The 23,570-nt window shown below is 42.6% G+C and overlaps 3 protein-coding genes across 4 annotated transcripts in view; 1 reads left to right on the forward strand and 2 right to left on the reverse strand.

The window, feature by feature from the left end:
* The window catches only part of fbxw8 (F-box and WD repeat domain containing 8), a 29,757-nt gene extending 25,553 nt beyond the window's left edge, over positions 1 to 4,204 (reverse strand). For both annotated transcript variants that reach the window (XM_035786266.2, XM_035786265.2), the window contains exons 1-4: positions 2,787 to 4,204; positions 2,593 to 2,697; positions 2,262 to 2,426; positions 2,005 to 2,093 (exon numbers count right to left, since the gene is read on the reverse strand). In XM_035786266.2, coding sequence (XP_035642159.1) covers positions 2,005 to 2,093; positions 2,262 to 2,426; positions 2,593 to 2,697; positions 2,787 to 3,233 — 806 coding nt within the window. In that variant the 5' untranslated portion in view covers positions 3,234 to 4,204. The remainder of the gene's footprint in view (positions 1 to 2,004; positions 2,094 to 2,261; positions 2,427 to 2,592; positions 2,698 to 2,786) is intronic.
* Positions 4,205 to 4,566: 362 nt separating this feature from the next.
* On the reverse strand, positions 4,567 to 11,216 carry LOC118394107 (RING finger and transmembrane domain-containing protein 2). The gene is given in 8 exon segments (XM_035787359.2): positions 4,567 to 9,013; positions 9,260 to 9,396; positions 9,636 to 9,664; positions 9,897 to 10,233; positions 10,520 to 10,883; positions 10,886 to 10,932; positions 10,935 to 11,011; positions 11,203 to 11,216. Coding segments are annotated over 5 exon segments (561 nt in total). The 3' UTR covers positions 4,567 to 9,013; positions 9,260 to 9,396; positions 9,636 to 9,664; positions 9,897 to 10,174.
* A 330-nt stretch (positions 11,217 to 11,546) lies between these two features.
* Positions 11,547 to 14,896, forward strand: LOC118393527 (SREBP regulating gene protein). The gene is made up of 5 exons (XM_035786269.2): positions 11,547 to 12,246; positions 12,735 to 12,891; positions 13,134 to 13,285; positions 13,590 to 13,703; positions 13,828 to 14,896. The coding sequence occupies exons 1-5, from the start codon at positions 12,154 to 12,156 to the stop codon at positions 13,909 to 13,911; spliced, it is 600 nt and encodes a 199-aa protein (XP_035642162.1). The 5' UTR covers positions 11,547 to 12,153; the 3' UTR covers positions 13,912 to 14,896.
* The last annotated feature ends 8,674 nt before the right edge of the window (positions 14,897 to 23,570 follow it).

The following is a 23,570-nucleotide window of genomic DNA, read 5'->3' on the forward strand; positions in this document are numbered from 1 at the left end:
ATACCCCAGCACCAGCTGCCCTGGGCTGCCTCAGACAGACCGAGACCCTTTCTGGTGCTGGAGCCTGGATGTGGTTCAGGATTCGTGCTGAGCTGGGCAGCTGGAGAAAGCTGCAGACTGACAACCACAGAGAGTGGCACCAAAGGGCTGCTGGATAAAACCTTTCAGCTATTTAGCTACTAACAACACTGTGGCACAAACATGGTATGATAGCAAGCTTCCCCCCCACTAACTTAAACCACATCAGCTAGCTACTGTACCACCTACTTCAATCAGCATCCGTATCCCAACATGAGGAAACAAGAGATAGAGAGAGACAGATAGAAAGGGGGCTAAAACACTCCATCTGACATCTCAGGGTTTGTTAGGAAGGTAACAACAGGCGCACACTCTACATAATTAGTGCATTATCTTTCAGCCAAGAATCAACAGGAGAAATGTATGCCCCAGCTGGCACTTTTCTACATCCAAATCCTCTCTGGAAACTTCTGACATATCAATTCCAAGGAAGATAACAACCTACAGTTCTGCTTCATCAGTGCATCTACAAGATCCTACATAAAAGTGAGAGAAATATTATCTTGTGTGTCATTACAAAATGTCCACAAAAAAGCAACCTTGGTTAAAAAAGGATCCTAATTTCAAAGGGTTGCTAAAATCTACAATGAGTATCTTAGAAAATCAGTCATCCAAATCTCTAGGTGTGAATAGATGGTAGGTAAAAAGAATTTGCAGCAGCAGGCAGGCCTCTGTTGTCTGGCTGAGACTGTCTCTCAAAATGGAACCCTATTCCCTATATAGTTCACTAGTTTTGACCAGGGCCCGTAGAGGGCTCTGGTCAAAAGCAGTGTAATATCTATGTGGGGAATAGGATGCCATTTGGGACACAGGCTGAGAGTTCACCGGGGCCAGGGGAGAATTTAATCAGACCATCCCCTGGGCACCAGCCTCCTGATACAACGTTTACCAGATTCATTTCAGCAGCTGAGTACTCAAGTCACGCTATCATCCTACAGTAATGGGCCCAGTCAGTTTAAGTAGCTTACAAGTTGAATTTAAAGAGTTTGAGAAAAAAGGAGTCCAAAGACAAGTGGTGGGTCTATTTTAGTACAAAGTCAGTTCAGCATCTCAATTTCTATCGATCACCATTTATTGGGCTGAAACTGTGCTGATCACCACAACTGCTGACATTAAAAACTAAGGATGGGTATTTTAAATGATTTCACTATTCAAATAATATCATGGTTTGTTTTGGAATCCGGATAGTCTAAATAAAAAAAATACATATTTTGCTCTACTCTCTTAACCAATCAGAATGATGCAACATGCCACAACAGCAGACAGTGCTCAGTTGTTTTCAGGGTACAATATCAGTAGTTTTTGGCTAACAGTAGCCTAGGTGAATAGTAACAGTGAAAGAAGTCTGATGCTCTCCATCATATAATGTTGTGTTTTCTGGTGAGTGTTTCGCATTGATATGTGTCAGGTCTTGTGGAACCCTGCGTTGGTGCGCGCCTATAGGCTAATCGTTATTTGAAGTGGGGAAAATACCATACTGTTGTCAGGGCTGACCGGAGGGATAAATGTGCTATGATAGTAAAATGCCCTTTAATTTAAAATGCAACCCATAGAGCATGAGAGAGAAAGTTAGCTTGAAAAGAAAACAATCCCATTGTATATCCTCTGAACTGTAATCTACATTTAGTGTACAACTGTAAATAATGTTCTGTCAAAGCCATGTGACGTCTGAAGCAGCAGTAGCTCAATGTGCCATACGTAAACACTACATTCTAAAGTTTGTTGTTTTATCAAATTATGCATTTCAAATGTCATGATATATCCTTGTGTAACAACTTAACATGGACAATTTAATTCAGACGAAGCTTTTTCAGTGTTAAAATAAGCATTAAAAAAAAGTGTTGGAATACTAACATCCAATCGCATATCCAGATATTTGATTAACCGTGCCCATCCCTACTAAAAACAGGTTATGTTATATCTTACCCAGCAACAACATAGCTGTCACAGGAACTGACATCACACAACACTTTCCCCAGCTCGTACTGCAGTTGGCTGATTGATCCAACACGATTCTAGGAGTATGAAGAGACACAAAACATGTCGTTTCTAGACATCCCTATGTAATTACAATGCTGTTACTACAGTTAATACTCTACAGTTTGATGGGTGTAAGGGCAACTTCAGGTGAAGTGTTGCCAAAGTGTCATCTCAGAAAAGTATTTAGTTAACTGAACCCCTACCTTCCAGTTGGAGCGCACAGTGTTTTCGGAGTTCCTGCAGTCTCGTAACATGCTCTTCCAGCAGGGGGAGTCAGAGACAGAGGCCCCGTGGTGATAACCCTCTGTCTGACACATCCTAAACCACAGCACCTCATCCTCTGCCAGGACCCCCCACGCCTTGCTCACCTGTGAAAGTATCAGAGAGGCTATAATGAATACTCATTGATCATCATATACTGTATATCAGAATAGATTGAACAAATCAGTGTAAAGTCAATATTCAGACCACTTGAATGTCATTCAAGTGACAACAGAGTCATTATGATTTTTATGTGATTGAAAATCAGTTTACCTGAGCACATCGCCCCAGCTCTGTCCGACTGAGGTACTGGAAGATCTTCAGAGCTAACTCGTAGGGCAACTCAATGTCAAAGAAGGGAATGTCATTTGTCTCATTCTGCAAAAATAGGAAAATGCCAATGAAATCGAGATCCACACAATGTCTAGTGGTAGGCTGCCTCACAAAGACTATCACCCTCATCTTACCAGGTCTTGAATGAATTGATCCACTAATTTGTCACCCTTGTTAATTTTCCTCTGGGGTTGTTGTTGGGAGGTGTTACAGGCGCTTGTCAGACTGTGGTATTGTCTCTTCCTTCGAGTCCTCTCCTCCTGGATCCTCTCCAACAAGGGACTGGTCCTTCCATCTAGCAAGCCCTCGGCTATCGACACATACTCGGGTTGGTCCTCCTTTGGAGTTTTTGCTGCAGACAAAAATGCATCCTGTCCTCCCTTACTGCTCCCCTGTGATGTCGAATCCTGTCTTTTTTCTGGTTCACTTCTGTTCTGACCAAAATCTTCAAAGTACCGTTTTAATTTAGAGTCTTCCCGACTTGGTTGAAGAGTAACGTTACAATTCGAATGCGCCTCGTTTTTAATCGTCAGTTCTTGCTTCCAATGCTCTCTGAACGCCAGAAGCTCGTCTTCTGCCATGTTTTTCTAACATAGTTACAACAACATACATATAGTTGACTTGTTATTTTTAGACAAAATTACAAATTGGTAGGGTTAAATTGTTAGTAGCTGGCTCGGTAACTTATATAGCTCATGCTAAAACTAAAACAAACACTGAAGTCCTGGAACAAAAACTGTCCGACTAGAGATACTTTGCGGTCTTAAGAGTTCCGCGATGTTTCATTCCTCATTGTTTATTTTAGGCGTTGCGAACTGTGGTGCATTATTACAATATTTCATTTAAAAATAGAATAACTGGTACAATTAATAAGATTGACATGAAAATACATCATTATCAAATAGCATAAAATTCCGATTGTGTAAAATGTCTAGGGGCAGTAGCCTGTATTGTACTGATTTTAAATCCTATGATTATCCAATTAGACATCGCTATTCCTCCATCCTATCAAACAAAAGGCTCGTCAGATAAGATGAGACGACGTTTTTTTAAGAGTTAATGATTACCTCTCTCTTGGGAAAAGATGATGTAAACCTCTCACACCATGTGACTCTTTAATCGTGTATAACGAGAGCGAGAAAGAAACACAGCCCAGATCTGATCAGATCCGGACAGTAAAGAGGATAATTTTATATAAGAGCGGATCAGAGGAGGGGACATATAAAGAAGATAGAGCGATTTGTAGAGAAGATGTGCTGGCTCCCGATAGACGAGCCTCTGCCTCTACCCGGCGACGTGATGGTCTGTGCCCAAGGAACCTCGCCATGCTCCGGGACCCAGTCACTCGCCTCTCGCCTCAGGTGGATCGGGGATGAGATGGATAAAAACTGGACGGTTGGATCTCGAGATAACAGATATAATGAGAAACTTGGGTTAAATAGAGAAGCACGCTTTAGAGGCTTTGTATGCACAGCAATACAAATCACCGTCCTCATAATCTTTCTTAGAAAGCGACACCTGTAGATGTAAGTCACTGCAACGGCAAAACCAGCAACAGGTAAGCTTCACAGGTGCCCATCACATGTTGGTTTGGCTATGAGTAATGCAAACAAACTTGGTTGCGGGTGAAGACGCTTTATTCTCGACCTTCCCAACAATGTTCAGCAGGTGATTTGCGAACATGTGGTTAAAGAAATGTAATTATAGTTGGTGTGAGATTTAGTTTATTTACAATTTAGTATGTATCATTGATGATTATTTATCTATACAATTGGGGTTTTATCTCAATGAGTATGTATCACGGAGTCATTCATACAACTATGTTGGGCTATTCACTGAGGATAAACTTCTTCTAAATATGATCTAAATGTTTTATTATACGCTCAAAGCAATTAATATTTATCCACTGTAGATGGTGCCTTCAGGATCCTGAGGAGAGAGAGCTGTCAGAATATTTGCACTGAGAAAAAGGATGACAGCCAGCCACAGCCAGCCGAGGTTCAGTGTGCACCGAGGTCATAATAACCATGCCCCAAAATCGGCAAGACAGTTCGGAACAGGGTACATTTTTTTGTACTTTGTTGGCTAAGGAAAATGTTGTGCTTCGGAATTCATGTGACATAACATTATGTCACAGAGATTAAGTAACATTTTCAGTTCTTGTTTTATGGGTATAAAATGTAGTACTGTGTGAATACATTTTTAATTGCGTTATTTCCCAGTTTATTTTGTTTGACTCACTGCTTGGAATTCAGTAGGATTTAACAGACATAAATTGTGTTAGTATAATATAATTTTTCCGAGAATAAAACGGTGACGTCATCCTCCCTTGACCGTTACCAAAGGAAAAACGTACTAGAATTGCCCACGCGACTGTCATATGTGGACGACCTTACACTTGAATTATCGATGCACTAATACACGATGTCAATTACCTAATTGAAAAAGCTTATTTGTATTAAAAAAATACATGTTTCTACTTTTTAGACGCCTGTCTCGTTTGAGCAATCTGGAAATGGTGCTCTGTGGAGAAATAGCACTACTTTTTACAAAAGGTTCTGTAATAATTAGAGACCATGCAAAGTCTGGATTATATCCTTAATAAATATGAAAGTCAATTTGTAAAGGTTTTTTTCTGCAGTAATTTTTGTTAGGTGAATAATGATGTTAGTTGTATCAAATATTGATAATGAAAAAAATAAGTCAAATCAACTGTTCTATTTTTTGAACTTTTGAAATTGGCTGGGGGCTCAGCATTGTTAAGGCAGATAATGTTTATGAAACCATGCAAGAAATCTTGTGTGCAAAAATAAGGGCATGCTATTCATGTTTACAGTACATAAGCTGTTTTTATATATCGCAAAAAACTGTAGTTTTCAATTGCAGTGCTGAATCTGTGTCTTTTATAAAGAATGTGTTCTTTACATGCTATTTACATTTGTATTACATTGTGAATTCTGTGCTCACTCTGGATAATAAAAGTTTCAAAGTAAAAATGCTTTCATGCTATCATTGTTTGGCAAATGAAAAATCTGATACATACTGAAAACACAACTTGTGTTTGAGTTTCTCAAATGTTTTGGTAGGTCTGATGTCATCAAACATAAGCTGTATCTTTACTAGAACTCAGGTGAAATGTATAACACGTAAATTACGCAAGAATGGCAACATTAGTGAAAGATCTACGAAATACATCAATCAGCAAATGAGCAATTAATGTGCTGACATAAGCTACCCTGTACAATAATACTGACCAATACCACACTGCTGTGCTGCATGGAGATAAGTTCACATTCTATTTCTTTGCAAGGATGGATGAGACAACTGTATAGACTGTAGAGTTTAGACTCCAACGGGCAACACAGTAAGGGCATACTTAAATGACTTATTCCTCTAATGTCCTCCAGTGGAAGCTAATGGCTGTCAATCCCAGCTAGTAGATCTGGAAGTGGGCAGAGGTGGTGCCTATGACCACAGAGTGGGCATGTTTGCTCACGGTCTAACCACAAATACAGACACTCTTCACAGAACACATGCTAGGTGGGAGAGACAAACACATGGGCTTTACACTCACATTCACTTTGGTTTACCAAAAGGAGTATGCATTGAGTATTGGTCAGTTATTCAATACAGTATTGATCAGTAAGGCCACAGAAAGAAACAAAAGAGTCATGGACAGTGACTTTAGCATCAAGCTACACCACACTAAGGGTCATATAAAACCATTTTTTAAATTGAACTTTTATTTAACTAGGCAAGTCCGTTAAGAACAAATTCTTATTTACAATGACGGCCTACCCCGGCCAAACCCTCCCCTAACTCGGACAACGCTGGGCCAATTGTGCGCCACCCTATGGGACACCCGATCATGGCCGGTTGTGATACAGCCCATACTGTTAGTCGGCTTGTGGTTATCATGGTTAACACCGGAGAATGGTGTTATAGTAAAGTATGTAGTAGCAGAGTTTATGGTTTGATGTATGTACTCTCACATGCCAGAGAAGAGCTATGGGGTTTCTGAAGTCACCCTGACAAATAGTACACATCTCCAGCCTCACTGCACTGCTGGCTGCTGGCCCTCACACCCTAAACCCTATGGGTGATAGAGCATCAGGTAGGTGGTCACAAGGAGACAAAGCTTGTGTTTACATTCCCATACCATACAGCAGGGATTATCAACTAGATTAAGCCGCGGCCCAAACTTTTCTTGAGCTGGCGGTCGGGGCCCCCGGAACATACAGTAAATACAAATAATTTGATGACTGCAAATTGACCACAAGAAGCCCAAACAGATATAATATTTGACTAAAACAATCATTTCAACCCTTGCTTACATTTGTTTATGATCACGTGTCTCCCTATTATGGAAATACTTGGGAACAGAGTTCCAAAATTAAAATAACTTGGAGCTGATTTCCTGGTGTTTTTACAGTTTTTTATGCCCCCCAAAATGTAATAATAATAATTCTCAATTTGTTTTGCTCTGAAAACCCGGGGGGCCAAATAAAACACCCGCAGGCCACCAGTTGGGGAACCCTGCCATACAGGGTCAACTGTATACAGTATCTTTATTCTGATGTTGCAATTTAATACGGTACATGTAGTAAGATGATTCAATCAGAGTGCAAGATCAGGCAAAACCCACTGACAGTTGAAGGTTTACAACTGTACCTAGTAGTGTTATAGGGCAGTGATGTGGGCTGGTATTTGGCCCTGATACTTTTCTTTACAGAAAGTAATAATTTCTCACCTGAGAACTGCAGAGAATTCCCATAGCCCTGCGTATGGCTGATACTCGTCCACAGAGGTCAAACGACTGAAAGATAAACATATTACACAGTCAAGGCACTAGAATCGGGTGCATTAGTGCAGCCCTGGAACAAAAGCCTGCCTCTGGACCAGGTTGGTGACCACTGTATAATATACTTAAAACATGAGAAACTCTCACTCTGAAACATTACAAATTCTTCCCTGAATACAGTGCCCTAGTGATTACTTTTTTATGATTCCCTTTCTGCTCGACTTAATGACTCAAACCCGGCCCCACTCTCTCTCATTTTCTATTCTTTAACCACTCACTGATGGGCAGTGTCCTGTCCCATTTTGCAATATTCTGAGGACACACCTCTGTGAACAGTTCTGACTCAGTTCTGTTCTCATGAACTAAGGGATTAAATACATATAAAATATGTTGTTCCATGTGGTGAATTTGTTATTCAATTCAATTCATTTTTTTTTTATACTTCAAGGGGTCTTAAAATTCAAAATCAAATAGCTAAATGATCATCCCCCAGCTTTGACAGGGCTTAGACTTTTATGGGTTAAGAGCAGCACACTATAAGAGTTTTAAAGCAGCACGCTCCAGACTAAGCATTGCCGCTGGCCTAGGCTCCACAGGCTGCAGCTTCTTTCCTCATTGTCCCTTCCTGCCCCTAGTCCTGGCTACACACACACACACACACACACACACACACACACACACACACACACACACACACACACACACACACACACACACACACACACACACACACACACACACACACACACACACAACCACTTGATATGTCAAACTAAAACTGGACTCCAGCCAGAAACGTTGAGCCACAGAAGCAGTTCTAAAGCATTCTGGAACTTTCTGCTTGTTTTGTTTCATTAGTGATGCTGACCTCTCAACCTACCAATCATAGCCTACCCAGCAGTTGGGTACGCCACCGTTATAAATAATTCCTATCAGCTGCTAAAAGCATGTTTTCATTCAATCTTGCTGCATGGTTATTAGAAAATACATTTCCCTGAAGTGGGAGTGCACTGACAGTGTCAAAAATGTAGCCAACAAGCAATGTTAAAATAACAGTAGAGCAAAGTAAATCAAATACATTTACAACCCACCACGGTATACAGTAAATCAATGTACAAGAGTCTGGTCTTTTTCTGTAGGCCTCCACTTGTACCGACTTGCATGTTTGTGCTTGTGAGATCATTAAATCAGTCCTTCCGTGGATGGAAGCAAAAGCAAAAGCACGAAGCAGAATGATTGGCTGATGTGTGGCCATGACTTCATCGGCTGAAAGTGGGCCACTTGGGCCTGTTTCAGGACAAGGTTTGGTTGGGGCAGAGGGTGGTGGGAAAGGTGGGGGTTGGTTGGTCGGTTGGTTTAGTGATAGCGTGGCGCGGGTACCCCAGCAGCCGAGGAGGAGTGGGAGCACACACAGCAGTAATGGTCCAGCCCCAGGGAAGGATGACCTCACCTCTGCACCCCCCCCAGGGAGAAATGAGCTCAGTGGCAGCAGCCTCACTCTCTGATTGGCCTGTTTATCAGCCGAGTCAAAATACACTCTGTGACCCCAACGGGCAAAACCTGCACGCAGATAGAACACCAACAGATAGACAGACAATGACAAATACACACTCTTTCTGTGACCACAACATGTTATAAACAACACTTTAGTGTGGATAAGACACCAAAATCAACACACACACGCTCCCACATTGTGACCCCCAGGACATAAGTGAAACTTTAATGAATATAAAACACACAAAAGCTGTGTCCCTCAGGACACCAGAAAATAGTATGAATATAACACACACTCACACAGGCTCTTACCATGGATTTAAAGGCCCGGAGGATCTTGGGCAGAAACAGGGCCGATGGTGAAGTACTTTTGAGAACAAAGTCAGTGATCCCCATCGCCCAGATCAAAGAAGTCAAAGCTGTTGATGTTGGGCTTTGCAAACATTGGGCTGAGGTGGGGGGAAAAACAGCAGCGATGAGACATGAGACTTCAGTTCTGTACAGGTTGAGGTTTGATCATGGATAGACGTGATACATTATGTCTAGTCTCTATTGGTTACAAGGGAAACTTTCATTGATCAACAGAAGATTTAGTAACAAAAAATGAACAAGGTAACTCAAATTTCATAAAACAAAACTAAATGTGATAACAGGTGAAATTATAAATAAACACAAAATCAATACTCACATGAAACGTAGTCACATGGTGACATATGCCTAAAGACAATGAAAATGACATTAGAGCATAAAGGACAAAAATGTATGAATAAATTACCACACGGATTCTGTACACACACAGATAAGAAAGAAAACCAAATCAACGACAACAATGTCAAACAAAATCAAACAGTTAACCTAATGTATAGGCCTAAACATTCAGTGGTTGACAATGTCACATTTTTATAGTGCCATATGAAGAGACAACCAAAGAAACATGGTTTTACCATACCTGTTGTACAACTGTGCAGCATTGAATGTGTAGTAGAGATACAAGATTTTTCTAGATAGGAGCATGATCATCCACAGTGCTACAACCACAGACCTCTCCTCCTGATACGCAGACAGACAAATAGTAAATAATCAAATGCATTATTAATCAATAATGTATGTATGTTCTCACGAGCTGAGCCAGAACCAATTCTCAAGCTAGCTATTTATGTAGACTAGATAACACTCAAGAAATATGCTCAAATGTTTATAAATGTAAAAACCTCAAAACTATAAGAGTTATGGTCTCAGATCGAAGTTGTATAAAATGTGAAGACTACCCGTAGCGACACCAGGTGCTTGAATGTTGAATTGGCGAAAGAGAGAGAGAGATACAAAATAGTTATCAGTCAGTCACACACACTATCTGACACTTCCCAAGTTCCCAAATGTTCCTTATTCCACAAAACTCCATTACTATACAATTACAAAGAAACTACTAACTACTATTAGGCCAAGAAGATAGTTTAGTATGAAAACTATTTGACTAGGCAACAAAAACATTAGAAATCAGAGTAGTAATTTGTGTTTCTACATTGGTATAAGAGTCCCTTTAATTTATTTGTAATCTAAAACCAGTCTTACCCAGCTTGTGCTGAAAACAAACTTTATTTAGGAGGATCAGGAGGAATGGGAATTCCCTCTGCAGCCAGGTGACGACAGACTTCAGATCCGATATGGCTGGTGCTAGTGTAGAGGGCTCCTCCGAGACCACCTTCCTGTTCCCATGCCTCTCTATGGCCCCTGCAGCCGAGTGCAGGAGGGAGGTACTGTGCTGGAGTGGCTGGTGGTGATGAAGTTGCGAGGGCGGGCGGGGGAGGTATTGCCCACCCTCAGTGTGGTGTGGACCCCTTTCCTCCCTGGAGGAGACGGTCATCTGGATGAAGACGTCTTGGGGAGTCCCCAGAACCAGGCCAACTGCCTGGAAGTTAGCTGAGGGCACGCCAGACCAGAGGGAACCCCGACCCCAACCAGGCCAGAGAAGAGCTGCTGGGGGAGGTAGGAGAGTCAGGCTTCAGACAGTCAAACAAGCCTTGGTCCAGGCTGCTTTATGATCCCAGGGTTTGGCTATGGGTCCTGGAGAGCAGAGGGGATCAGCTACATCTTTTGACGGTTCAAAGACTGTTGTTTAGTCTATTTGCTGCATTGCCTTTCAATGAATTTGGTTCCTGAAGGTAACATGTCTTATCTACCTTCCTCTTTAGTGGGAAATGTCAGGTTATGATGAACCTGCAGAGAGGTCTGTGTCCTAGAATGTAGACTCGAACCTTTCTGAGGGCATGCCATCGGTGTTACTGCTATTGCCTCCTCTGCATGGCACATCCAGTCCATCCCCATTTGATCCAGGTCTGTGGTAGGGTGCAGACAGGGGGGTTGGCTAGCCTTTTATTGCGACATTATAGCTAGCCGCAGATATATTAGATAGATTGTGGCACTATCACACCACCATTTACATGTAAATGGTTTACTGATTTTTCAGATGTATATGGTTGCTTCCTAAATGCATATTTTTGCAAGGAAATTGTTAAGCTCACCTGAATCATACCCCTGTAGCACACACCCCTGCGGCTGCCAGGCACGCAACTATGTTTTCCCTGTATGATGACGTCAGTGAAATTGTAAATCAACCAACTGGCGTTCACTTTCCCACCACGCCACATCCGAGTTTGGAAAATGTTTTGATGGTGGACGTCAGATTTAAAAAATGTTCGTTTATTTCCGAGGCTTTCTCTGTAATTTCTCTGAAGTGAATTTCGGCAACGGGTGTCTCTTGTAGAGTTATAGCCAGTTAGCGATGAATCTTACAGCAGGCTACTAACGTTAGCTAGCTAATGCTAACTCTAGCAGCTGGATGAGTACAGTAGCTAGCCCAGTGTCGATAGCGTGTCCACAGGCTAACAAAGCAGTCTTTATCCAAAACGGTTTGCTAATATTTACTTTTTTAGCTAGCTACCTAGCACTACGGAAATATTTTTTTTACAGCTCATGTATTCACAGCTACCACGTTTTCAAGCCTAGTATTGCTAGCTAGCTAGCAAAATGGGTTAGTTTGCGGTTATGGTGTTGACCAAACAGTTACTGTGTCATAGCCAGACACCCCAGTTCAACTGCAAGTCTCTACTGAACAGTTTATCCAGCTTGCTTGTTATTGGAGCATTCCTGCAATTAAATTCCTCTGGCTGGACAGGGTGGTCGCGGGGATCTCCTAAGGTCATGCCATGGTGCTACGAAGATTACTGAGAAAACGTTGGGTGCTAGGTGTGGTGTTTGGACTTTCTTTGATATACTTCTTAACCAACACCCTGAAACAGGTATTTAAACTTTTGACATCTCAGCTTTATGTCCAGCTCAAAGAACTGGAAAACAGATATTATCTTTGTCTGTACAGGCCTACGTTAGCCTAGACAGAGAGTCTGAGGTCCAGCTCGGGTGGGTATAATTTGTGGAACGTTCTAACAGGAATCTGTTCCAGAAACTCCGTAAAGTAACTTACAAGTTGCCAACAAACGCATACAAAGTCGCATGATCAATTCAGCTAGCTGACGAATAGGCATCAACTCACCACGTAGCTTATTTTTAAGGTTTGTCCATAGGTTACCAGAGTGAGGACAGACATTTTATGGAATTAACGTGGTGAGTGAAAAATTAATTAAATAGCCAACTCTTAGTATGCGTTGTTTGTTGACAACCTTGTTATTTACGAAGTTTTTTAAACAGATTCCTGTTGGAACATTCCACAAATTATACCCACCCTTTGGCTATACAAAACCTGTGAGATGAATTGTGTTGTGTTATGCAGGAGGAGAGAACCATAAGGGATCGCACCCTGTTGGAGGCCAGGGATCCGGACCACCGGATCCCATGGAAGGTCAGGTTTAACCTGGGCAACAGTAGCAGGCCAATCACTCAGTGCCGGAACTCCATTCAGGGCAAGTCACTGCTCACAGATGAACTGGGTAAGTTATTAACCTAACTGGACTCATTCACTCACTTGTAATCCCTTAGGAAATAATGGCTTTATCTCAATCTGTATTTCCACGATTCCTTACATCCTGTCTCCTCCCACCGGACCTTCTTCTCCAATGTGTTTTGATGAGATGGGATTCAAGGAAAGATGAATTAAGAAAAGCCCCTATCATGAAATACAACTTCAATATTCAAGTCACTGACTAATCTATTGTATGTAATGGTCCACCAGGTTATGTGTGCGAGAGGAAGGATCTGCTGGTGAACGGTTGCTGTAATGTCAACGCTCTGAGCTCCAGACAGTACATCTGTAAAAGTTGTCTCGCCAATGGCTGCTGTAACATCTACGAGTACTGTGTGTCCTGCTGCCTCCAGCCTGACAAGGTATTCAAACTGTGGCACTCTTGTTGTGCTGCACCCAATAGCTAAATTGTTTGTTCCAAATGAGAATTTGCTGGAGGATGCATGACTTTTCAGTCAGTGGTATCTTACCTTTGACTCTTCAACTCTACATTGTTTTCATCTTAACCTTTTGTAGTGGTTGAGTTATAACTAATCCATGTTAGAAATTCCAGATTTTGATCTGACCTTTATACCTCTCTCTCTGATCTCTTCACCCAAATTTCCCTTTCTTTTTGATGTTCTCTCTCCCTCACTCACTTGCCCTCTCTCTTTCTCCCTCTCTCAGCAACTTCTACTAGAGCATTTCCTGAACAGAGCTGCAGACGGCTTTCAGAACCTCTTCACCGCCGTGGAGGACCACTTTGAGCTGTGTTTAGCTAAGTGTCGAACTTCATCGCAGGTATGTTGAGTTGTGTACATGAAACAAATGCATACCTCCCTGACCCTTCCCACATGCTTTCATGCAGAGATGGTAAGAAAAACATTCTAATGGTTGTGTTTACCTTCTCATTTTGCTAATGCAGAGTGTCCAACATGAAAATACCTACAGAAATCCACAAGCAAAATACTGTTATGGAGAAAGTCCACCTGAACTCCTGCCAATATGATTGTTCGATCCTCTGGGACCTACGAGACTGAAAATAAACTAATAATTGTCCAACTAAGAGCTAAGGGACACACCTTGATGCTGCTTGAGAAGACTGGCTTCATCTTGTGTCCCATACTGGCCTTGAACAGTCTGATACCATACAGTGCCATCAAGAACACCAGAGCTATATACTGTATAGAGGGAGTTTGGCAAACTTTGACTGACGACAACGGACACCATGTTGAACCTTTCGATATAATAATGTGAGTAATCGTCTCGACATATGGCTCTGAAGAACACTATCGTAACCTCACAACTATGGACAAATACTTTATGATTTTTCTATATTATTTACACTTCATAAGTGCATAGCTTCATAACGTCATCAGTGATGATCATCAGGTCTCATTCGCTCACCAGTTGGGATTTGCCTCATGCTGCCCATTGTTTCACATCATGGGCGTGTTCATTAGGGCATGCAACTGAAAGTGTTTTAAAATGTTTTGCAACAGAACTAAAATGTGGGTTTCTTATTGGTTAAGTCCCTCCCTGTTTAAGTTGTTTTCTTCCAAATGAACATGGCCCATGTTATAAAGGTTTTTATTTCAAGCCTGATCAATGTACTGAAGGATGGTATTAGTTAAGTATTCATTGTTGAGAAACAAACTACAAAGAATGTGTCATCACTTCTGTGTAATTGTGCATGCATATTGACTGACGGCTATTTAATAACGTGACTGAAAGTAATCGGCTCACGGTTTACGTTGCAATGTCTATTTTTTAGACCCTTTCAGAATAATTAACAGTATTGCATTTTGTATAGAAATTGTATCTATTTTACACTATTAAAGAATTCTATATTATGATGACTAAAGACCCTATAGTTTATCTGGGGTCAGAGCGCTGTATCAACATGTAGAATTGGCATATTTTGATTGAATATATGACAAAATAACTTTTTCAACATTGTTTTTTTCATTGTCAATATACATACATTTTCTTTCTGCTGTGCTGTTGTTACCTATCATTTTGACATGGGTTTAACAGCTTGATCTGCTTTACCATGCTCTGTCCACCTGCCTATGCTATAATTGCCTGGCTACGCAAAGTCCTTGCTGCAGTCAACTGCTACGCCACCCCCATCGAGGTTCTTTTTTGCAGTGAGTCTGGATCTGATTTGAGTACCTCCCCGACAATTTCTAGAATCGAACACATTCTAACTTTTCGGATCAGTCCCAGAAACTGGTGGTTTTGGCAATAGCCAGAACACGTGTAAAGCCGCGTTTTTCACACTCTGCTGATTGGTAGTGATGAGCCAATAGCTGATTACTTTGTTTTATACAACCCCCTCACCCCCCCTGATTTTTACATCGCCACAAACGACTTCAAGGATGGCAGTCTCATGCTGAAGTATTTAGCGAACATAGAGCAGTGGAAGAATTCAGTTAGTCTTCAGGAAAATGCTATACACCCTGGAATACAGTGATTGGACACCAGGGGCCTCAGTTTCTATGCAATATAGAAACATTTTAAAAATTGGCCAACGTACAATCACTGGAGAATGAACTGGAGGATCTCCGTTGAGACTATCCTACCAACGGGACATAAAACATTTTAATATCTTATGTTTCACCGAGTTGTGGCTGAACCATGACACGGATAATATACAGTTGGCTGGGTTTGCCGTGCATCGGCAGGACAGAACAGCTATGTCTGGTAAGACGAGGGGTGGGGTTGTGTGTTTATTTGTCAATAACAGCTGGTGTGCAATGTCTATTATTAAGGAAGTCTTGAGGTATAGCTAGCCTGAGGTAGAGTACCTAATGAATAGCTGTAGACCACACTAACTACCAAGAGCAGTCTATTTACCATCACAAATCGATGCTGGCACTAAGGCCGCACTCAACGAGCTGTTTAAGACCATAAGCAAACAAGAAAAATGCTCATCCAGAAGCGGCGGCCCTAGTGGCTGGGACTTTAATGCAGGCAAACTTAAATCCGTTTGACCTAATTTCTACCAGCCTGTCACATGCAACAAGAAGGAAAATAATTCTAAACCACCTTTACTCCACACACAGAGATGCATACAAAGCTCTCCCTCACCCTCCATTTGGAAGATCTAACCATAATTGTATCCTCCTGATTCCTGTTTATTAGCAAAAACTAAAGCAGGAAGTACCAGTGACCCACTCAATACGGAAGTGGTCAGATAACGCGGATGCTACGCTTACAGGACTGTTTTGCTAGCACAGACTGGAATATGTTCCGTGATTCATCCAATTGCATTGGTGAATATACCACCTCAGTCACCGGCTTCATCAATAAGTGCATTGACGACGTCCACAGTGGCTGAACATACATATCCCAACTAGAATCAATGGATTACAGGCAACACCGCACTGAGCTAAAGGCTAGAGCAGCCACTTTCAAGGAGCTGGACACTAATCCGGACACTTATAAGAAATCAAGCTATGCCCTCAGACGAACCATAGAAGAGGCAAAGCATCAATACAGGACTAAGATTGAATGCTACTACAGCGGCTCTGATGCTCGTCGGATATGGCAGGACTTGCAAACTATTACGGACTACAAAGGGAAAACCCAGCCACGAGCTGCCCAGTAAAGAAAGCCGACCAGACAAGCTAAATGCCTTTTTATGCTCGCTTCAGGGCAAGCAACACTGAAGTATGCATGAGAGCACCAGCTGTTCCAGATGGCTGTGTGATCACACTCTCTGTAGCCAGAGAGACCTTTCAACAGGTCAACATTCACAAGGCCGCGGGGCCAGACGGATTACCAGGACATGTACTCGGAGTATGCGCGAACCAACTGGCAAGTGTCTTCACTAACATTTTCAACCTCTCCCTGACTGAGTCTGTAATACCTACATGTTATAAGCAGACCACCATAGTCCCTGTTCCCAAGATAGCAAAGGTAACCTGCCTAAATGACTACTGCCCTGTAGCACTCACGTCGGTAGCCATGAAGTGCTTTGAAAGGCTGGTAATGGCTCACATCAACACCATAATCCTGGAAACCCTAGACCCACTCCAATTTGCATAGCACCCCAACAGATCCACAGATGACGCATTCTCAATCGCACTCCACACTGCCCTTTCCCACCTGGACAAAAGGAACACCTATGTGAGAATTCTGTTCATTGACTACAGCTCAGTGTTCAACACGACAGTGCCCACAAAGCTCATCACTAAACTAAGGACCCTGGGACTAAACACCTCCATCTGCAACTGGATCCTGGACTTCCTGACGGACCGCCCCCAGGTGGTAAGGGTAGGCAACAACACATCTGCCACGCTGATCCTCAACACGGGGTCCCCTCCTGTACTCTCTGTTCACCCACGACTGCATGGCCAAGCATGACTCCAACACCATCATTAAGTTTGCTGACAACACAACAGTGTTAAGCCTGATCAATGATGAGACTGCCTATAGGGAGGAGGTCAGAGACCTGGCAGTGTAGTGCCAGGACAACAACCTTTCCCTCAATGTGAGCAAGACTAAGGAGCTGATCGTGGACTACATGAAAAGGAGGGCCGAACACGCCCCCATTCACATCAACGGGGCTGTCGTGGAGCGGGTCGAGAGTTTGAACTTCCTTGGTGTCCACATCACCAACAAGCTATCATGGTCCAAACATACCAAGATAGTCGTGAAAAGGGCACGACAAAACTTTTTCCCCCTCAGGAGACTGAAAAGATTTGGCATGGGTCCTCAGATCCTCAACAGCTTTTACAACTGTACCATCGAGAGCATCCTGACGGTTTGCATCACTGCCTGGTATGGCAACTGCTCTGCCTTCGACCGTAAGGTGCTAAAGAGGTTATTGCGTACTGCCCAGTACATTACTGGGGCCAAGCTTCCGGACATCCAGGACCTATATACTAGGCGGTGTCAGAGGAAGGCCCAAAAAATTGTCCAAGACTCTAGTCACCCAAGCCATAGGCTGTTCTCTCTGCTCCCGAATGGCAAGCGGTACCGGAGTGCCAAGTCTAGGTCCAAAAGGCTCCTTAACAGCTTCTACCCCCAAGCCAAAAGACTGCTGAACAATTAATCAAATGGCCACCCGGACTATTTACATTGACCCCCTTTGTTTTTACACTGCTGCTACTCGCTGATTACTATCAATGCATAGTCACTTTACCCCTACCTACATGTACAAATTACCTCGACTAACCTGTACCCCTCGTATAATAGCCTTATTATTTTGTGTTACTTTATATTTCTTACTTTAGTTACAAAATATTTTCTAAACTCTTTCTTGAACCGCATTGTTGGTTATGGGCTTGTAAGTAAGCATTTCATGGTAACCTGTTGTATTCGGCACGTGACAAATAAAATTTGATTTGAAAATAATACTTAGGAACATAATTTAGAATGTGTGTTAGCATAGAAAAAGTGTGATTTATCAAACAATCTTACGAGCTTCATGCACACACTGGTAGGAGATAACCATAGATAAATACCAATATTGTTCTCAAAGCCTCAGTGCTCGTGAGTGACCATGGCTGTTTGTGTTTCGAAATTGGTCAAAATAATCCCTTTAACACATGGGGAATATACAACACCCTACCATAAAATTCAATGGCGAAACAAAAAAATAAAATAAAATTCTGAGACTGAAAAAGAGGTGCTAATGTCTGCGATTGAGTTCAAACAAAATGTTTTATTTCACTCATTCAGTTGTGGCTTAAGCAGTAAAAATAAAAGCATAGCTACAAAGAGAGGACCATTAGGACAATTCAGGTTGCTTTAGCAATGGCAAAATACTACAAATGAGTAAAAAACACTCAACAATAAGCTATCTTGTAGACTTATAAGCCAACATTGCTGTTCTGCAGAATTAACGAGTCGTGTGTTCTACCTGGCCACCTTATTCAACAGCGTCTTTTGAGCATCACATAACCTATCAAATGCACAAAGTGTGGAAGTTTTTTCTGTTCACATGCATAGTTAAAATCACCATCCCAAAATGATTTCATGGCCATGTGGATGCTGTCTATTTCTCTGTTTTATATTTGGGAACCCATTGATGGCGGCATGGCAAACACCCCTCTTGACTTCACCCAGTTGTGCGATGGTATTTTTATAAACATTTAACCTTCATTTAACCAGGCAAGTCAGTTAAGAACAAATTCGGCCTACACAGGCCAAACCTGGACGACTATGGGCCAGCTGTGTGCCACCCTACGGGACTCCTAATTACAGACGGTTGTGATACAGACTGTATTCAAACCAGGGTGTCTGTAGTAACGCCTCTAGCACTGAGATGCAGTGCCTTAGACCGCTGCACCACTCGGGAGCCCAGTATGTTACTGTTAGTTTAGCTGATTATTGCATCCAAGACATTGGCTCATCGAGGGATCCGAGATGCCGATCAGCAAGCTTCCTTCGGAAATGTGCCCATTGCCAAAATCCCGAGGGGATAGGGACAGTGGCGATTTTAGCATGTAAATCTTGGTGGGGAAAACTCCTAATTTTGGGGGGGTTGGTGCATGCCCGCAAAGCCTCGACACAACACTACATTTGTGGGCAAAAGTTCGGAGAATGACACAAATATTAATTTTCACAAAGTCTGCTGCCTCAGTTTGTATGATGGCAATTTGCATATACTCCAGAATGTTATGAAGAGCGAGCAGATTAATTGCAATTATTGCAATTGCAAAGTCCCTCTTTGCCATGACAATGAACTGAATCCCCCAAAAACATTTCCACTGCATTTCAGCCCTGCCACAAAAGGACCAGCTGACATTATGTCAGTGATTCTCTCGTTAACACAGGTGTGATTGTTGACAAGGCTGGAGATCACTCTGTCATGCTGATTGAGTTTGAATAGCAGACTGGAAGCTTCAAAAGGAGGGTGGTGCTTAGCATCATTGTTCTTCCTCTGTCAACCATGGTTACCTGCAAGGAAACATGTGCCGTCATCATTGCTTTGCACAAAAAGGGCTTCACAGGCAAGGATATTGCTGCCAGTAAGATTGCACCTAAATCAACCATTTATCGGATCATCAATAACTTCAAGGAGAGCGGTTCAATTGTGTGAAGAAGGCTTCAGGACACCCAAGAAAGTCCATCAAGCTCCAGGACTGTCTCCTAAAGTTGATTCAGCTGTGGGATTCGGGGCACCACCATTACAGAGCTTGCTCAGGATTGGCAGCAGGCAGGTGTGAGTGCATCTGCACGCACAGTGAGGCAAAGACTTGGAGGATTGCCTGGTGTCAAGAAGGGCAGCAAAGAAGCCACTTCTCTCCAGGAAAAACATCAGGGACAGACTGATATTCTGCAAAAGGTACAGGTATTAGACTGCTGAGGACTGGGGTAAAGTCATTTTCTCTGATGAATCCCCTTTCCGATTGTTTGGGGCATCCGGAATAAATCTTATCCGGAGAAGACAAGGTGAGCGCTACCTCAGTCAGTCCTGTGTCATGCCAACCGTAAAGCATCCAACCGTAAAGCATCCTGAGACCATTCATGTGTGGGGTTGCTTCTCAGCCAAGGGAGTGGGCTCACTCACAATTTTGCCTAAGAACACAGCCATGAATAAAGAATGGTACCAACACATCCTCCGAGAGCAACTTCTCCCAACCATCCAGGAATAGTTTGGTGACGAACAATGCCTTTTCCAGCATGATGGAGCACCTTGTCAAAAGGCAAAGGTGATAACTAAGTGGCTCAGGGACAAAACATCGATATTTTGGGTCCATGGCCAGGAAACTCCCCAGACCTTAATTCCATTGAGAATCCTCAAGAGGCGTGTGGACAAATAAAAACCCACACATTCTGACAAACTCCAAGCATTGATTATGCAAGAACGGGCTGCCATCAGTCAGGATGTGGCCCAGAAGTTAATTGACAGCATGCCAGGGCGAATTGCAGAGGTCTTGTAAAAGAAGGGTCAACACTGCAAATATTGACTCATTGCATCAACTTTATGTAATTGTCAATAAAAGCCTTTGACACTTATGAAATGCTTGAAATTATACTTCAGTATTCAATAGTAACATCTGACAAAAATTTCTAAAGACACTGAAGCAGCAAACTTTGGAAATTAATATTTGTGTCATTCTCAAAACTTTTGGCGACTGTACATTAATTGCACTATAACGGTGACAAACGGTGCCCACAAACTGTTAGGGCCTACATAAAGCTGTCCCAACAGAGCTTTCTTTTCAGCACCATGGAGTGAATCCTTACCACTGCTACACTTGGCTATCAACGGAGCCTTGTCAGCCTAATTTACTGCCTTTAAAAAAAACATAGCTCATATGGCTGACTTGCTTAAAAAATATATGGTTTCTACTGACAAGTGAGATGTACAAACTATGGAATAAGGGAATGATGAGCGGAGAAGAGGCAATCCGTAATTTCGATTAAGACAATAAGTGAGCTAGGATGGACGTAGTCAATATAACTATTTGTTCAGCACTTTTGAAATGTACAGCGACAGAATTCACGACATGGGCCGTTCTTACAGTATTCTCCCTGTACACCAAGTCAGAACCGTATGATAACTAAAGGGGGCATATAAGCCGACAATGAAAGCTCTTACAATATTAGATGATTACATTTCTCTAATACAGGCTATAGGTTACATGTGCACCACCAAGTCAGAACAGTAGGCTAAGTTATGAGGGTGAAGGGACCAGCTTACTACACAACATACACTTAGTGTTACTTTCTTAGCTACAGTATCTCCCTGGTATACTACATAATTTATGCAGCAGCATACAAGACCATTTTGGACATACCTTGTTGTGCTGTGCTCACTTGAACAGGAAGGTGGTGCGGCGGCGGTTCTTCTTGTTGGAAAATTGTCATCAAACTATTTTTTTTTTTCTGGATTAATGGTGCTTTCAAGACAGCTGGGAACTAAGGGAAAAAACAAGGTAGAATCATGACGTTGGAGTTCTAGAAAGAGGCCGGCGTTCCCGACTTGGAATTCTGAGTTGGATGACTGTTCAAAACGTATGTTCCCAGTCGGAGGTAGTTTTTTTTTCAGAGTTCCCAGTTGTCTTGAACACACTGAAGTCAGAGATTTCCCAGTTCCGAGTTTCCAGTTGTTTTGAACGTGGCAGAAGTCATGCTAGATTGACAGCATGGCCAATGTATTCAACCTGTTCTGGCCCATGGCATGTGAATGTTTATCCTTTTAAGCTTGGAAAAGAGACCATTAAACCCAGACTTTGACTACAGGTGCAGGTGTGGAAGCACGGTGGCTAGGAAAAACTCTCTAGAAAGGCCAGAGCCTAGGAAGAAACCTAGAGAGGAACCAGGCTATGAGGGGTTGCCAGTCCTCTTCTGGCTGTGCCGGGTGGAGATTATAACAGAACATGGCCAAGATGTTCAAATGTTCATAGATGACTAGCAGGGTAAAATAATAATAATCACAGTTGTTGTAGATGGTGCAACAGGTCAGCACCTCATGAGTAAATGTCAGTTGGCTTTTCATAGCTGAAAATTCAGAGTATCTCTACCGCTCTTGCTGTCTCCAGAGAGTTGAAAACAGCAGGTCTGGGACAAGGTAACACATCCGGTGAACAGGTCAGGGTTCGATAGCTGCAGGCAGAACAGTTGAAATTGGAGCAGCAGCACGACCAGGTGGACTGAGGACCGCAGTCTAGGTAGTCCTGAGGCATAGTCCTAGGGCTCAGGTCCTCTGAGAGAGAGAGAAAGAAAGAAAGAGAGAATTAGAGAGAGCATACATAAATTCACACAGGACAGCATAAATACTAGAGGCTGAGACAGGAAGGGTTGGGAGACACTGTGGCCCCGTCCAACGATACCCCCGGAGAGGGCCAAACAGGCAGGATATAACCCCACCCACTTTGCCAAAGCACAGCCCCACACCACTAGAGGGATATCTTCAACCACCAACTTACTATCTAAAGGCCGAGTATAGCCCATGAAGATATCCCTCACTGCACAAATCCAATCCGAACAGGAAGATCACATCAGTGACCCAACCCACTCAATTGAGGAGCACCAGTAAGCCAGTGTCTCAGCACTTGTAATAGGGTTTGAGGCAGAGAATCCCAGTGGAGAGCGGGGAACCGGCCAGGCAGACAGCAAGGGCGGTTCGTTGCTCCAGTGCCTTTCCGCTCACCTTCACATTCCTGGGCCAGACTACATTTAATCATAGGACCTATTGAAGAGGTGTCTGCGTCTCACATGGGTCGGCAGACCATTCCATAAAAATGGAGCTCTATAGGAGAAAGCCCTGCCTCCAGCTGTTTGCTTAGAAATTCTAGGGACAGTAAGGAGGCCTGCGTCTTGTGACCGTAGCGTACGTGTAGGTATATATGGTGGGACCAAATTGGATAGATAGGCTTGCTCCTACCTATGTAATGCTTTGTAGGTTAGCAGTAAAGCCATGAAATCAAATTTTGGGGTTCTAGTCAAGATTCTAGCAGCCGTGTTTAGCACTAACTGAAGTTTATTTATTGCGTTATCCGGGTAGCTGGAAAGTAGAGCATTGCAGTAGTCGAACCTAGAAGTGACAAAAGCATGGATACATTTTTCAGCATAATTTTTGGACAGAAGGTTTCTGATTTTTGCAAGGTTGCATAGATGGAAAAAAGCTGTCCTTGAAACAGTCTTGATATGTTTGTCGAAAGAGAGATCAAGGGCCAGAGTAATGCCATGGTCCTTCACAGTTTT

Source organism: Oncorhynchus keta, chromosome 14, assembly GCF_023373465.1.
Source record: "Oncorhynchus keta strain PuntledgeMale-10-30-2019 chromosome 14, Oket_V2, whole genome shotgun sequence".
Taxonomy (NCBI): domain Eukaryota; kingdom Metazoa; phylum Chordata; class Actinopteri; order Salmoniformes; family Salmonidae; genus Oncorhynchus; species Oncorhynchus keta.